Source organism: Molothrus ater, chromosome 11 (assembly GCF_012460135.2).
Source record: "Molothrus ater isolate BHLD 08-10-18 breed brown headed cowbird chromosome 11, BPBGC_Mater_1.1, whole genome shotgun sequence".
Taxonomy (NCBI): domain Eukaryota; kingdom Metazoa; phylum Chordata; class Aves; order Passeriformes; family Icteridae; genus Molothrus; species Molothrus ater.
In genome coordinates this window covers 11,619,017-11,636,123 of record NC_050488.2, presented here as the reverse complement: position 1 = coordinate 11,636,123, position 17,107 = coordinate 11,619,017, and the positions used below count along the sequence as shown (strand labels likewise).

The 17,107-nt window shown below is 46.5% G+C and overlaps 1 protein-coding gene across 5 annotated transcripts in view; it reads left to right on the top strand.

Annotated features, from left to right (window-relative positions):
- Positions 1–17,107, top strand: part of GRIP2 (glutamate receptor interacting protein 2) — a 249,001-nt gene that overhangs the window by 200,460 nt on the left and 31,434 nt on the right. For all 5 annotated transcript variants that reach the window (XR_004981034.1, XM_036390864.1, XM_036390863.1 and 2 more), the window contains exons 8-14: positions 2,374–2,521; positions 4,427–4,596; positions 8,340–8,465; positions 9,117–9,269; positions 9,477–9,663; positions 15,167–15,312; positions 15,934–16,014. Coding sequence is in view for 4 of the 5 variants with exons in the window: in XM_036390864.1 (XP_036246757.1) it covers positions 2,374–2,521; positions 4,427–4,596; positions 8,340–8,465; positions 9,117–9,269; positions 9,477–9,663; positions 15,167–15,312; positions 15,934–16,014 (1,011 nt within the window). In the remaining variant the exon portion in view is untranslated. The remainder of the gene's footprint in view (positions 1–2,373; positions 2,522–4,426; positions 4,597–8,339; positions 8,466–9,116; positions 9,270–9,476; positions 9,664–15,166; positions 15,313–15,933; positions 16,015–17,107) is intronic.

Below are 17,107 nucleotides of genomic sequence, written 5' to 3'. Positions count from 1 at the left end.
ACGAAAGATCTTCTAGAGAACACCTGCCAACCCCCTGTTTTGAGTGATGGGGTGATCACCTTTCCCAGATCTTCAGCACTGGGGTGAGAGAGAGCCTGGAGCAGGCTCTGTTCCCCTTGTATCCATCACAATATTGCTGAGTACCCGCAGGTGTATGGGTGTGAGCAGGTGTTGCACAGCCCTTTGTGTCCTCCTGGGAGGTTGTAGCTGTGCATGATGGTGCAGAAGCACCTCCTGGTGCCAGTGCAACAATGCCAATTGGCTCCTTACAGTGAAGTTTTTGCATGGCCTGCTCTGTCCTTTCCGTGTTTCTTTTAAAATTAGCTTGAGTGTAATAGCTCCATGTTAATAACACGTCACAAATATTGCTGAATTGCTGACTCCTGACCTTTGATTTGAGGCAAATCTTCTCCTAGAATAATTAATAGAGGCTTGGCTGGTATTTCCTCAATAAATGCCTCTATAAAATGGATTTGGAGTAATTCTTGTCTGTGATGGAGATGAGAATTAAAAGGGACACTGAGGTGGCCCATGCTGTGTGTGGCAGCAGGAGTGACCATGGGCTGGAGGTGGGACTGTGGTTTCCTACAGTCTCACTAAATAACCCTGGTCCTGAGGCTCTTTCTTCTCACCATCATGCTGAGACCTCCTTGGGAAACACCTGGCAAAGCTGAGCAGCTTGGACACTGGGTAAACTGGAGAGGAGTAGATGTTTTCCTTGCAAAGAAAGGTCCAATGGTCCAGCAGGATCTTTTTATTTTCCTTATCTTCTTCCTTTCAGGTGGAGGGATATAAAATCTATGTCCTTCTTCTGAGGACATGTGCTGAATGTACACAAAAAACTGGCTGCAAAACTGACATATACCTGGTGTTTGCTGTTGGAAGAGATCCTCAGTCTCTTGGTGCTTCCTTTGCTAACAAATGCTTAAGTGCACCTTCTACAGCTTTAGCTGGGTGCTTTGTGTATCTTTTGATTAAACTGGGACTGTGCTTTTTACCAGACTTGCTGATCTCCACAGTGGTCCTTTTCATCAGAGAATAAATAGTGTTTTATGTGAAGCCTGCATAACCTTTAACGTGGCTCATTCCTCCTGCTTCCTCCCCTGTGAAAAATGGCATTGTGAGTAGACCAGAGCCTGAGCATCCCTTGGCTGATCCCCAAGGGGAATTTCCAAGGTAAATTTCTATCTCCAGAGACTCAGTATCTTCAACAAATCTCAGAAAAGACCTTGCTGCAGCTTTGCTTCCCAGATCTGCATTAAAGTTCCTGTTTTTCAGAGAGCAGGAATGAGCCATGCATCAGTTTGGAGCCAAGTAGCATCAGCATTTTTAGTGGAGCCTATCTTTGGAAGGGAAAAGCCTTACTATGAATAATTAAGGGTTGAGGAGGCATCAGGTGCTCAGAGGGCTCTGCAGGCCTTTCCTTTGAAGTGATGGCTGGGTCTTCATGAGTGCTTTCGTGGGGGCTGTCACCTACACATGAGGGATGCTGGCTATTGGATGTTGGATGGTGATAATACAATTGTGAATCCCACCTCTTTGTGATGGCTTTAGGTAATCTGGAAGCAAATGTGTGTAACAAAGGTGGAGGGAATTTCTGTCTAATCAGCCAGAAACACAGGCTTTCTTTGTCCTCCCCCTTCCTCAGAAGAGATGGATAGGTTTGGTGGAGGCTTATGCTAACAGGTGCAATTTCGTAGGAGTTTCATAGTCTCACTTACAGCGTCTATTAAGCTTATTGCAGAGATGCATCTTTTAAAAATGAGTTGCCCCTGTATTGTCTGATGGGAGAGGAGGCTGTTGTGAGCAGGGGCTTGTCAGTGCTGTGTCTGCTCCCACTGTCACACTGGAGGAGCTCAAACAAGCAGTTGAGGTTTGAGGTGGTATTTTGAAGCTGGTGCTGAAGCACAGAAGAGTTGATTGGCTTGTCATCAGCCATGAAACTTCTGAATACTTCAGATACTGGGATCCTGTATCCTTATGCCTTTTCATTTTAGTTTGTTTGGGAAAAAGCCAATAACATGATGTCCTTATGATCTTCCTTTTTTGTGCTTGTAATACCATTGATGTGACTGTTGCAGAACCTTTGAGCAATCTATTCCTCAATATTGCTATTTAATCCAAAGTAAAAAGAGAGTTCTTTCCATGAGTGAATTGATTTAATACTCTTCATTATCATGTAGATTTTGTGCAGAGACAATTTTTCTTCTTGAGTGTTCTTCTTTGTTAAGTCACCATGTGACCTGGACCATAGATGTCCAAGCTAAAGATTTGCTGCTTCACATGGCAAGTAAGCACTGTTGGCCAACCCCTGCATGTAAAGATGGAAAAGCCTGTATGAGAAGTGTCTTCAGGTGCTCTCTTTTTTTGCAGATACTGTAGCAAATGCTTCTGGTCCTTTACTAGTTGAAATAGCAAAGACTCCAGGGTCCACGCTGGGGATCACACTGACCACAGCCATGCACCGGAACAAGCAGGTCATTGTCATCGACAAGATCAAGCCAGCCAGCGTGGTGGACAGGTACAGATCTGAACAGGCTCTTCCTAGCTCTGCTTTTCCTTTCTCTGCTGCTTTTTTGTCTCCTTGTTAGTTATAAGCCATTCTTCTCAGTATTGCCTTGAAAGCTGCATTTCCACATGTTCTTAGAACTGTTTGTGCTAAAAATATCTTTGCACCAGCAGTGGGCACTCCTCACCAGCAGTGCAGGTAACTCAGTGCATGTGAAAGCTGAGCTTTAAAAACCTCAGGTCTGACTGTGCTGGAGCTGTGAAATGGCTAAAGCCTGTTAAGGAAGCTTCTGTCTGGAGCCTTTTCCTGCTGGACAAGGCAGGAAACCCTTTATGTGGGGATGCTGTACAGACAGGGTGCTGTGCTGCTCTAGCTGTGTTCAGCTGTGTTGCTGAGCTGAACTCCTGGCTCCCAGGGCATAACAATACTGCTGGGTGAGCCCTTAGCCATCCAGACTGGCTATGAGGGGCACTCTTACAGACTTAAAGGATTTTTTGTGAAGCCACCAACAACACTGACACAAACATGAATATGTTGGTTTTGCACAGCCTGGTTTTTGGTAGTGGGAGGTGCCACAGAGGTGACTTCTGTGAGAAGCTGCTGGAAGCTTCCACCATGTCCAGCAAATCCAGTCCCTGATGGCTCTGAAGATGGACAGGCTGCTGGCCAAGGCTGGGCTTAGTAGACATGGTTTTAAGGCCTGTGTGATAACATACTTAAGAAGAAAACCAAAAAGAAGTTTTGCATGCAGTGTTAATTCCAGCTAGAGAAGAGGAGAAGGTGAAAACATGTGAGGGAAACAACATGGAGACACCACAGGCAGTGGAGAAGGAGGGGCAGGAGGTGCTCCAGGTGCCAGAGCTGAGATTCCTCTGCAGGCTGTGGTGAGACCATGGTGAAGCAGCTGAGCCCCTGCAGCCCATGGGGATCCATGGGGGATGCAGAGATCCACCCACACCCTGTGGGGATCCATGGGGGATGCAGAGATCCACCCACACCCTGTGGGGATCCACGGGGGATGCAGAGATCCACCCACACCCTGTGGGGATCCATGGGGGATGCAGAGATCCACCCGCAGCCCGTGGGGGAGCTGCCCCTGCTGGAGCAGGTGGGTGCCTGGAGAAGGCTGTGATCCAGTGGCACAGCCAGTGGAGAGAGAGGGCCCTGCTTCCAGGCTGGAGCAGCCTGTCCTTGGAGGACTGCACCCATGGGAAGAGAGACCCATGCTGCAGCAGTTTTGGGAGGGCTGTGTGCCTGTGGGGGGAATTCACATTGCAGCAGGTGTGGTAGGACTGCTGCTGGTGAGATTGGAATCATGTTGGAGAAGTTCACTTAGAACTGTCTTTGTGGGAGGGACCCCACAGTCTCACAGGGGAAAAACTCCTCTCTCTGTGCAGTGGAAGAAAACTTAGGGTGATGAACTGACCAAACCCCTCACCTCCTGTCTTCCTGCACTGTCAGGGGAAGACAAGGGGTTTTAAGGGCTTCTACTTCTCATTATTCTCTGATTTTGTTAGTAATGAACTCACTTTGTGCCTTGAAGTTGAGCCTGTTTTACCCTTGGAGTGTTTTTTCCCAGTCCTTATCTTAACTCATGAACCCTTTGTTTAATGTTTTTTTTCTCTCCTCTGCCCAGCTGTGGAAGGGGAGGGTGAGTGAGTGCCTGTTATGGGTGCCTGGCATTGGGCCACTGTCAAACCATGACAACCATCCTAGCTGGGTAATGCTTGAACCTGAGGTTCAAACTGGAATTTGAAAAAAAAATATGAAAAGAAATTAACACTTAAGAAATTCTTTCTTAAGAAATTAAGAATTTGAACACTAATTTGCAGTTGAATTTTGTGTGTGTTCCCCTTACTGAAAGGACGTGGATTTTGGCTGTGTGTGTAATTACCTCTCCTGCTGTTCCCTTTGCAGATGTGGTGCATTGCACGTTGGTGACCACATTCTCTCCATTGATGGCACAAGCACAGAGCACTGCTCCTTATTAGAGGCAACTCAGCTTTTAGCTGCCACTTCTGAAAACGTCAAGCTGGAGATATTACCTGTTCACCAAAGCAGGCTGCCTTTGAAGCCTCCAGAAACAGGTGTGTCTTCTGTGCCTACACTGTTGGTCACTCTCAAAACTCACTTTAGGTCCCTGCAAGGGGCTCTTGCTTTTGAGTGCTGGCGACAGATTCCAAAGAGAGACATCTGTAGAGGGAAAAAAATGGATGTTTTGATGAAATGTATGTGATTAGATGTTGTTCTTCAAGGATGTGAATAGGAAAAGAGGCAATATCTGAACATCTGTGCTTGAATAGGGAAATTGGAGATGGGAATCCCAGGGTTTTGCAGTGCTGAATACTGTGCAAGCCACTTCCTTAGTGCCTCAGATAAGAGACTTTGATCGAGAGGGAGGAAAACAGCCTTGCTGCTGGCAAGTATATTTCCAAGCTCAGTTTTTATTTGCTGATTCCTTTGTAAGGAATTGTAAGGTAAGGCTTTGTAAAGGATGTGTTCAGTAGCTGGACAGGGTCCTGATGAACTTCCAAAGCTGGAATGCAAGTGTTCATCTTTCAGACCAGCCTGCTTGAGAGGCAGCTGTGTCTGGGCAGCCAGGGGTAGAGTGAACCCATCTGTAGCTGCTGGTTTCCACCACCCATACAAAAGAAATACCAAGGAAGTAAATTCTGGCTGCAGTAAGATCAAGCCCAAAATGCCTGTAAAATGTCATTAGAAATTCACCCCGGGGAGCATTCTTGTTGCCCACTGTTTGTTCCTCTCTCCACATGAGAAGCTGTCTCAGGCTCTCCTATAAATTTCATTGTGACCATGGCCTCAGTATTAGTGTATTTGTTGCAGCTCTTGCCTGCAGTTTTGTTACACTCTGTACTGGCAGTCTTGTAATTCAGGTGTTTTGGGTGTGACTGTTCAGTACCAGTCCCTTTTCCCACCATTTTCAATCATCACTTGTCTGTCAGGGACATGCATTTTAATAATATTGATGCATGGTAGCCCTGGGCACATCTGCTCTTTCCACTCTCTTCTAGGGAGGTTTGGGGAAAGGAAGAAAATATCTTATGGCCTTCCTTAAACTGATACAGTAAAAACTAAAACCATCTCCATATCTAGAAATAAATTCCTTAAATGTCCAGTTCAAATTGCGCAGAATTGAAGCAGTTTAACAAAGTGAATGGATGACTTGACCTTTGTGCCCAAGAAAAAATGGAAAACTATAATCCTTTTTCAATGGCTGTTAAAATGAAGTATTCTCCTCCTTCCATTAGTGCCCTGCTCCTAATTTTCTCGAGAATATGCGCATTGAGCAGCTGCTCAGGGGAAGGAGGCTCTGTGGAAGGACAGCTTGGTGTGATCAGAGCCTGGTTACCCAAACCCCATCCACAGATCAGTTTGCTGTGGCAGAAATAAGAACACAAACTTAGGTCAACAATTGCAACACATGAGTATGAAAACTCAGGGATGTAACAATTGTTCCCACTTTGGATTAAACTCTTAAGCACCTGAGGGATCATAGAAAAGGATGCTGTGCCAACTCCACAGGCTGCTCTTTCTGAATTTAGCAAACAGGGAGAGTGAGGAAACACGGACCCTGCAAAAACAAACTCTTGTGGTTGGCAAGAGACTGGAGCCCAGGGAAAGAAACTGAGGAGAGGATATGATGCAGATCCATCCCTGTTCAGAACTTGCATTACTGAGTCCTTTCAGCCTGTGAATGCATGGTGTTTATCATTATAATTTTTTAAAGTGGTTTCTTGTACAATCAGCATCTGGTTGGAGGAGATGGAGAGGGATCTGATGCTGGATTAGTTGCCATGCAAAAATATGGCCTAATGCTGAAGCATGGGATTTGTCAAACTGAGTTGGATTTCTCTGTGGTTCTGGGGGCACTTGGAGTGTTTGTGGGAGGATTATGCCCTGCTCACAGGATCAATGGGGGCAGATGGTGCCCAGGAGCAGTGCTGGGATGGATGGGTTTCCTCAGGCAGGGATGATGCGTGAAAGATTGGGGAAGGCTGTTGTAGAGGTTTTTTCACAGAATTGTCCAAAATGCATCCTCTCCCAGAATTTGCTGTCAGCTGAGTTTCAAAGGCGCATTTTTTCTGTTGTCAATGTAAGCTAAAAATTAATAGACAAATGGGATAGTTTTAGTTATTATAAGTGGATTAAATTATTTTGTATATATGCCCATAAGCTCTGTCCCCTATGTTCAAAGTGTTTAATTTTATTAAGAACTTTTCTTTTTGTCTAGCTATAGCTATTTTGATTGTTGTTTTTAAAAGCTGCCTGGCTCAAAATTTACTTTTGAAAATACACAAAATAGAAACCCCAGAGCTGGAAGTGTATTTTTAAAAGCTTGATAGACTAACTGCTAAACTCACTAAGTGTTTAGCAAAGACTAAATATAATCACTATATTGTCTGGAAAATCTGACCTAAATGATTTAATGCCTGTGATGCACACACAGAAAATGGATTTCTGCTGTTCAAGGCACTAACAGATGACCTTTAGAGGAGAACTCTGGGTGGGCTCAGTAAACTAAATAAGTCCCTCTCCCAGGTTTGCACTCTAAGAAGGTTCTGGTAGTGCCAGTGCTGGTGGCATTTCTGCCTGGTCAGAGGACCCAGAGGCAGAAGGAGATGTCATCCTTCATGGGAAGGTGCTGGCATGCCAATGCAAGTGGCTGTGATATGAGGAACTCTGGGATAATGTGTGGCTGTGGTGATGCTCTGCTGTGGGATGCTCTCTATGCTTAGCTGAAAAAAAAAAGCTTGAAATCTTGCTTGTTAGCCAGGAATTCCTCTTGGAGGAAAACAGATTCAGGCAGCATGGTGCAGAGATTTGGAACAGAACACCTGGTGTTGGACAAGGAAAACCAAACTGACCCTGTGCTGCCCAGGGGAAAAAGGAGCATCAGTGAGAACAGACAAGGGACCTGTGCCTGGGCACCGTTTGAGGCACTTCAAAAGAGACTTGTGGCTTTGTGAGTTGGTGTTGCAAAGCTGCAGTTCCTGGACAGAGGTTTCCAGATGATGGATGTCACACTGCAACAGATTCTGCCAGCATGGGCTGGGGTTAGGGTTGAAGTTAAAGCAGTGCTGTGCCCTTGAACAGGCTCTGCCATGTTGGTCCTATGCTTTCAACATGCTCTGCCATGTTGGTGCTATGCTTTCATTTGCTGTTTGCCACAGCATTGGCATATTTCCTCTGCTGGTGCCCCCCTTAATTTAAGCAGTGGTGTATAAACCCCCTTTTGTTGTGGTGAGCTGGAGGTGGCTCTCTGCTTCTCCTGTCTTTCATCCATGTGTGCATTCCTGTGCAAGAGTAGCCACTAAACAACCGAATGCTGAAGCCAAGCAAAGTGCTCACAGCACATGGGGAAGGCCATTGAGCCTTGTCACAGGGAGGGCAGCTCTGGAGCAAGGTGGCAAACAGCACAAGGAGGCTTCCCTGGTGCTGTCAGAGAGTGCTGATGGCCTCTGCAGGAAACTCCTGGCTGGATGGAGCTTCTGCACGTCGCACAACAGACTGCAAATGGTAATGACATGTGTGCACTGCCAGCACGGCTGAGTCAGGCTGGTGGCACTGGATGCAGAGTTTATTGTGGGAAAGAGGGGGGGGATTTCTGCCACTTTACATCAAGTGTCTTGAGGTTACATGGGGTTGCATTTTTGCTGCTGATGCTTGACACACTGTGGTTGGGTCCTGGCTTATTCAGAGTCAGTATAAAGCTCTTTTCTCCAATCTCCTGGCTTATGGTTCTTACCTTTTCTTTCTCTCATTTCTCCTTCCTGCCTGTGGCAATTTCTGCTCCCCTGGATGCCATCAGTCAAAGTGCAGAAAAGTGACCACCATCACTGTTGGGACCCCTGTGTCAACTACTGTCACACCCACCACCCTGGACACTGCAAGACACCCACTTGGACCCAGACATCTGGACAGGATTACTGCAAATGTAACCTCAGTGCATGGCATTGCCCTCATCCTGCCTGTGTTCGTTCTTGTTGTGACCCTCCATTTCCTTAATATTCAGATCCATAGTGTGGCTTGTCACTTGTTTCCTCCTCAGTCATCTAGTTCTGCTTCCACAGCTCAGTGCTGAGGTACAAAATCAGTATCTGCAGCCCAGCACACACAGATCTGGTAACTGGGACAAGAGCAGTGTGCTGGGCAGGCCCATGCACCCATCCTGTAACCCCACATTCCCATGCCTAGTTTCATTCAGCAAAAAATGAGTTTCTGTGGGATGGGGGAGGGTGTCTCTGGTGTTGTGTAGGAATGTGATACAGCTCATTCAGCTCAGCCCTAGTGCCATACAGCTTGTTAAAAGCAGGATTATGGCTACTTCAAAATCTGTACATGTCTTCTTGTCAGGAGTGGGCTCTGTGCTGCCCCAGGCTTCTTGTCTTGTGGCAGTAAGATAGGGAAGAGGACACATTGCACTGTGTCCAAACTGTTGGAAGTGAACATTCCTTGAGTCTCGCGCCCTGGAGCTGGAAAGGAGGAGCTGCTCCAAACCCATGAGGTGTTTGGTGACACTGTTAGTGAGTGAGGAACTGCTGCAGCCCCCTGTGCACGTCCCTAATGCCCTCTTGTGTGTCCCCAGCTCTGGTGGCTGCCAACTTCTCGTCTCCCACCATGAACGCGCAGGGATTCCCGTGTCAGAACTCCAACACGCTACCTCGCAGCTCCCACCCCATGAGCCCCCGCACCACCATGCTGAGGAGGAGGCAGAAGAAGAAGGAGCACAAGAGCTCACGTAAGAGCAGTCCTGGGAGGGGGCATGCACACTTCCCTTGCCATCCTTGTTGTCAATGGTTAGCTGGGGTAGAGCTGCTCATCTCAGCTCTGTCAGTGCCTCCCTCATCCTTGGTCACTGTCCCCACCATCACCAGACCAAGGTCTGGACCCAGGCTGTTATGTTGACCATGGCTGCCCTGACCTTCTGCCTCTCTCGCCCTCTCAGTGTCGCTGGCCTCCAGCACGGTGGGTCCTGGAGGGCAGATAGTCCACACGGAGACGACAGAGGTGGTCCTCAGGGGAGACCCTCTGAATGGCTTCGGACTTCAGCTCCAGGGAGGCATCTTTGCTACAGAAACTCTGTCTTCCCCACCTCTCGTCCGTTTTATTGAGCCTGACAGCCCGGCAGAGAGGTTAGAGACCTTGCCCTTGGATGCTGATGGTGCTGCTACTGAACATTTCATGGTTTGGTTTGTTTTCTCTCCTCAGAGGCTCATTTAGATATTTACTATCATCCTTGTAATATCTCCCATTCTTCACTGGGCATGGTTTACTGTCACTGCCATTTCTGCACTCGTCGGCTGACCGCGGCCTCCCTCGCACCCCAGGTGAACGTCTTGGCACCAGGCTGCGGCTGGTCTGGGAGGAGGAGGAAGGGAGTGTGTGTCTGTGTGAGAGTGCCATTCCCATTCCCTTTCTTTCTTTCTTATTTTTTTAAATTCCTCTTTGAAAGATAAATCTTTTGTATAGGTGCCAAAAGGGGAAAGGTCTAAATAAGTGGCCCCTGCGAAATGTTTTCTGACTGATTTTGTTGTAGCAGAGCCCAGCTGTATAAACTGGCCATGAATGACAAGGCTTTGAGCCACAGAGATAGGGCTCTAGTTGAGGAGCAGGTAGGTGCTGCAGTTAATCCCTCCTGCTTTTGGCTGCGTAATGCTGGGGAAAGTGCAGAAGGGAGGAGCAGCATTAACTGCTCTCTGTCACCCGAGGACAGTGGGAGCAGTGACTCCTCCAGTGGTGGAGCCTCAGCCCTAGAGTTCAGCTGCTCCCAATGCTGGATTTAGAGTGCTGCTGGCTGGATTTATAGTCTGCTTGAGTGTCTGTGCACTACAATCTAGGTGTCTTCTGGTAAGGCTTTTGTTACTAAGCAAGTCAAGTCCTAGCATGGCTTGATCTCTTGAGGGGTTTAAAGGAGAGCTGATTTCTTTAGGCTGGAACTTAATGTCCATGTGCTCATTTCTCTTCCCACCTTTGATTACCACTGTGGTCTGTCCTCCTTAAGGGTGCCAAAGGTGCAGCAATGTGGCAGTACTCAGTGCCTGCTGCAGAACCTTTCTTGAAGAAGTCTCTGATGGCCCCATCAGCCTGTGCTGAAGGTTTGGTGTCTCCAAGCCAGTCCAGAAAAACAGCACATGGGGGAGTTGTAGAATCATATGGCAGGGAAAGAGTCTGCAAAATGAAATGCAAGTGCTGTGCAGACCAGTCTCTGTGTTTTAGCTTCTCTGGTCAGCCATTGCAGAGGCAAGGTGGAACAGGAGTACCTGGTGCTTGTGTCTGTGGGAGGACAGCGACAAGGGGCTGGCACAGGAAAAAGAGCTATCTTCATGCACATTAAGAGAGATTTTAAAAGCCTGCTATGCCTTTTGTTTATTTGATTGTTTCCAAACAGGGTTTAAAAATTAAGGTGATGGTTTTATGGTTTTTTTATCTTCTATTGTGGGTGAACTTGGTTCATGTTGCAAAGCACCAAATTCCTTTTATAAATTAGGCAGCAACAAAGCCTGCTGTCCCAGGGGATGAGGGAGATGTGCTGAAATCTGCCTGGCTTTGCTTTATCCTCTTGCCAAGCCTGGAGGAAAAGCAGTGAGTTGTGGGGCAGCCTTGCCTGGCTCTGATGTGTCACAGCCGCTGCTCGCCCCGCGCTGCCCGCCCGGCAGCATTCACGCTCTTCTGGCCGCTGCTTCCTGGAGACTGGGAGCAATCCTCTCTGCATTTGCAGCCTGGATTTGATTTGGGGATTAAATCTCTGCTGTGCATTTCATTCTTTCCTAAATCATACTGCTCTTCCTAGCTGGCAGGAAAATTCTTTCTTTCCTCCGCATCTTGAAGTGATAAGTGCACTGGGTTTGCAGTGAAGGAAAAAGGCAGTTTTATGTTTTTATTTCATTTTTTGTTTCTTGCTGTTTTACAAAGCTCTTTGCTCCATTATTCAAGATTCATTATTCCCTGCTTTTCAGAGGTTCTGCTGTAGCTGCAGCCCAAGACATTAGAGCCCTTTTCATCCCCTATACCAGGCTGGGCTCCCAGCTGAGGCTAGGGTGTGCTCTTTCTTGTGCTGCAGTTTTTGCTCTTTGACAAAAAAGTGAGCTCTGGGGATATAGGGATCAGGTTTAGCACCCTGGATCTGACCTGGATGTTCACACGCTCTGCAAAATCTGTGCATCTGAATGTGCTGTTGTACAAGCACATGATACTCACTGGCTTTGTCCATCTGGATTGTTGTGGAGGAGCTGCCTCTGGGGTGCCCAGCAAGTGTGAGTGCTACCAGGGAGGTGCATGACATCACCCTCTTTTCAGGGATGTCAGGCTGCCTCACATTTATTGTCTGCTTTGTGCTAGCTTGTGCCAAGAGGTTTGATGCAAAAAATTCACACCTGCCTGACTTGTGATTTGTTTTACTGCAAATAGCGTCTAATAGACTTCCCTCCCAACCTGTTGTTTTGTTTCCAGGGTGCATGATTAAGCCTTTGGGCTCTGAATGAGACAGTGATTCAGCCCCTGTTATCAGCAGGGAGGGTAGAAGGGGAAGAAGCCTGACATCCCCTCTTGACTGCCTTGAAGCACACAGCTTTTGTGTCCTTCCTCCTCCAGCTGTCATTGGCAGCAGAGGGAGAGTATCTGACTTCTTCATCCTGGTATCCAAAATCAATGCTTCCTGCTGAGCTACATGTTTTGTAGCTCTGCTCAGACACAGTTGTTTGATCATTGTGTTTCTGCCTTCCGGGTATGAATAGTTTGGAAAAGTGAAGTTTAGCAGCTGGCTGAAGCTGTCAGCAGAGCTTTGATCCATTAGGGGCTGAGACCCACCCACCAATGTGCAGGCACAGATGTGCACACACACACAGATGTGCATGTCTGACCTGTGCAGGCTGGCTCAGGGGCGTGGAAGGGCACAAGGGATGAGTTTCTGGATCCAGCAGTGTAGCCATGGTCACAGCTGCTCCCCCCACTGCTGAGTGACCACGCAGAAGTGGATGATGCTGAGTGAGCTCTTCAGTGTAGATCCTGCCCAAGGCTTGAATATGTGCTGCTCTGTATCAAACAAGACACCTCCGCTGCTCTGTTGCTGTCTTTAAGCCCAAGGAATGAGTCATGGCAAAATGCAAATCTGTTCTACCCCAGGGAGATATTCCCATCATGGACTCTAGCACATCCATAGTGCTGTCTTTCACTCCAGGAGATGCCTGGACTCCTTTCTTTCTGATTTTAAGACACTTCTGCTCCCACAGTCTGAAAGTACTTTTTAGGTTCTGATGTTAGACTGAGCATCTCTGAGACAAATGCCTTCTCTTTGGAAAAACTGTCTGAAGATTCTTGTAGAATCCCATGACAGAGCAAAGGAGAGCTCTGCAAGACTCCCCAGGCTCCACTCCCAGTGCAAGGACTCATCACAGCTGGATGCCTCTGGAATGATTCTGAAGGGTTAACAAGAGATGTCAGGCCTCCTTGTACTTGGCAGAGGAAGCCAGAAGGCTGTGGCATCACACCACAAACTTTTACAAAACTGCAAGACTGCGGTTTAAACAACTGTGATTAGCTGAGGCTGATAGTAAAAGAAATAAAATACTCTGACCTAGCAGAGCTGTTGGCTGTAAAAGTCTCAGGCAAATGCACCTTGAGTGAAAAACCATGAGAAATGGCTGTTTTGGGAGAAGGCAGCTCTGGTGGGAAAGCTGGCAAACGTTTACTTTGATGCAGTGTAAAAGTATCGTATGTGCTCCCAGCCCTTGTGGCTGAAAGAGTGGTGCTAAAGTGGATTGTGTCCCTGTGTGAACTCTAGATGACAGTGATGTCTGAGTGATGCAGCTGTTGATCCCTCCTTTGCAAAAGGTGCACTGCCAGGATATCAAGAGACCTCTTGGTGACAGAGGAGTCATCTCTGTTCTGCTCAGTGCCATCTTCATATTTATAAGCTGGTATTTCTGCATGGCTGCATGGCCACAAGTCCAGTAAATGACTGTCATTAAACTTGATGTGATTTATTCACAAGGGTAGGTTCATTTATACATCATGGAGTTGTCTGTCCTAATCCAAGAATCCTTGAACAAACAGCTCTGAATTTGCATCTCATAAAGTAGCCAGCATTTTTCCATGGAGAGCATGAACTCAGGTAGAAGTGTGAATATACTTTCCTATCAGCCTTTCATACACACATCCTGTTGTTTGGACGTGAATAACACAGCCAAGTGTCTGCTGCCTTTGATGCCTTTGTGTGCCTGGGAGCTGTGGTGCTGTGCTTTCTTACAACTGAATTGGGTGTGAGTGATGAAGAGTGACTGGAAGGTTTAGTGAAAAACAAGCTGTCTTCTGTGAAGTATCTGTGAAAGAAAGAGGAAGACAAAGATGTGTTTGATCATTAAACAGGATGGGAATAAAGATTCTCTGGAGAAGGCTTAAAACAGGCTAACTAATGTCTTCTGGAGAATCTTTGTGGTAAAATAACTCCACATTTTGAGGGGAACCTTAGACTTGATGCCATAATCCTAAACCTTTTTTCGAGACTAGTCTGTAGCTTTGTGATGTTCGTGATGAGTGAAGAGTGGTTTCCCAAGCTCTGATCTAGTGGACAGCCGGGTGATAAGTGGAAAGTCTAAAAAGATGTGGTCAAAGTGAACAACTGACAGAGGAGAAGGAAGATAAGCAATTTCTCATGGTTGCAGGGAGCACTGCAGTCTTGTTTTTGTATAGCCATGGGCCAGCCCAGGTGGGAGCTGAGATAATGTGGGAGATTACTTAGAGGATCATGCTGGTGTTGCAGTATATGTAAAAAAAAAGGAGTGTGGGTGGATACTGAATGTAGGAATATGTGAAAAACACTTTGCTTATAAATGCAGGGGGTCCCAAGAGACAAATTGTGCTGTAGCAGTACATCTCCAACATAGCCTTGCCTTTGTGTTCTACTTTCAAAGTAAAAATCCTGCTGATCTCTGTTCCTGGAGAAAGTGGGTCTAAAGCAAGAGCCCTAAAGGGTCAGTTGTGGTTATATTGTCAGGTCATCACACTGGAATAATATTGGCCTTTCAAGGCAGTTAAAAAGTATCCCTGTGCATTTGGCTTCCAGAAATGCAATTAGAAGGGATAAATGATTATCTAATTTGCTGAGACATTTCGGTGAGTTTATTGGATTGTAGCTTCAGTATTTGCCATGAACTAAGCAGAGGAATCTTTGCAATTTTCAATGCCATTAGTTTGTGTTCCAGAGGGTGCAGGTGCATGGGAAGAGCCATTTGTGGTTAGATAGGGAAGGAAGTCACATTCCCTTGTGTTTATCATTGTCATCTCTCAGCCACTGTGTTGATTTTTGGAAAGGCAAGGGTTACTTTTTTCCCCTCTTGGTTGTTGCAAAAAATGTGACCAGAAATGGTTATTTAGGAGCAAAATATGTTTGAACTTTAGAAACCAACAAAGGCTTGCCTCCTTGTGCCCTTCCAGGGACCCTGAGACAGGCACAGCAAAATGAGTTATTTTCTCTTTGGGGCTACCTCTGCAGAATATGTCAGCACTTTGTGTGTCTTGCAACAGATTTGCCTGGCAAAAGTAACTCATGGCTGGTTGTGGGGTTGTTTTCTTCCTCCTTCCCTTTTTTTCCCCTTGTCTCCTTGTTCCCGTTCCCTCTTTTCCCACTGTGAACTGCAGGTGTGGACTGCTGCAAGTAGGGGACCGAGTCCTTTCCATCAACGGCATCGCGACGGAGGACGGCACCATGGAGGAGGCCAACCAGCTCCTGCGCGACGCGGCGCTCACCAACAAAGTGGTGCTGGAGATCGAGTTCGACGTCGCAGGTACCTTCCCAAAGGAGCTGCTGCTCCTCTCTGCCCGTGAGGCTCTGCCAGTGCCTTTGCTCACCCACAGTGGGGAGTGTATTCAGCAGGCTCAGAGGGAAGAGTGAGAAACCCTGTGAGGACCTTCTCCATTTCTTGCTGTTCTCTAATGTGCACTGAGGTGGAGGGTTCTTCTGATCCTTTCATAAATATTCTGTGCTCGCTGCTTGGCTGAGATAAGCCTAAGAGGTAGATGAAGAGGACACACTTTAAATATTTGCTCATTAATAGGAATAATATTCATATTCATTTATGGCCTTGAGGCCAGGTGGGAGCCAAAGCTATAGGCTAGGGGTAAAGTGCAGTTTTGTATTAAAAAAGATTTTTTTTCCCATTTACATTGACAGAGCTGCTTCAGTTTTGAAATACTGTGTGATGTAAGCACTTGATGTTCAGAGCATGTCTTTTTAATGAGAATCCAAATTTCAACCTGAAGTCCACAGGGCCTCAGATATCCTTATTTGAACCAATAAGGCAGTGCTTTATGGGCTTGTTTTCTTGGTTCCAAAGAAACCATCCATGCAACTGAAAACTCTCTTTTTTCTCCTTTTTTTCTTTTTTGTTTGTTTTTTTGCTTTATAGAGTCTGTCATACCCAGCAGCGGTACTTTCCACGTTAAATTGCCCAAGAAAAGAGGTGTAGAGCTTGGAATTACAATCAGCTGTAAGTATTGCTCAGACTTGCAGTAGCAGTTGCAAGAGCCTCTGCTTTCCACACAGGCATTTTAGAAGATTCAACAGAGAGATAAGATCATGTGGGGTTTCTGTGGCACTCCAGTGCTCGTGATTTATCCCAGAATGAATCAGATGTGTGGTTCCTGCCTCCATGAGCTGGCAGCTGGAGAGAAAAGCAGCTGCATGAAGGGTTGGCACAAAGGATGTGTCTCAACTGATTACCTGATCTGTGGTGCAGAATTATGTTATATGTAATATTATTTTTATTTCCTTGCTCACACTTGTATTATGTTCTTTTGAAAAAGAATTGCCTGGGTCTGGTGGGACCCTTGCAAAAAGAGGTGGAGAGAGGAGAACAAGTGAGAGGTGAACCCCACAGCTTGTAGGGTGGAGAGGGAGAACTGCCAAGAGGAGGGGCATGAAGAGGGTGGTTGGTTTTAGAGACAGTGGAAGGCACTTTAAATTCCAGGGTTTCCCAGGAATTGTTTCATTTACAAGCTCAAGCCATGCAGAAGGAGAGCCATGTGCCAGAACTTAGTATGCACTGAGAGAAGAGAACATAAACCTTTTTTCTTCTTTTATCTCTTCTGTGCTCACTCTTAATTAATTATCTCTGTTTCTCTTCTGAGCATAGGTTTTTCATTTAAAGATCTTTTGGCCTCTTTGGAGAGGATGCTGTAAGGGGATGATATAGGCAGATCCATCCCAAATTTCTGGATAACCTGGGGTCTTGTTATGCCTTGTGTCAGTGAATTTTTCCTGTATGGCAAACACATGCAGGTCTCAGATCACTCATCCCTCTCTCACTTCTGGGTAAAGTGAGTTGAATCATCTGAGGTTTGCCATGCCCAGAGACTGCCACCACCTCTGATCTGAAGAAGAGCAGCTTGTGAGATGCAATAATGGGATCTCTTGTCTGAGCCCTCAGGAGCATGGACCCAGCTGTGTCTGGGGAATGGAGTCGCAGGGGACACTTGGAAACTGGGCTTCATTAAAAGAGAAGCTATGGTAATTACCTCTTGACATTTACAGCATTAGTTAGAGAGTTAATTGGAGGTGTTCTGGTCTAAGTAGGATGATTC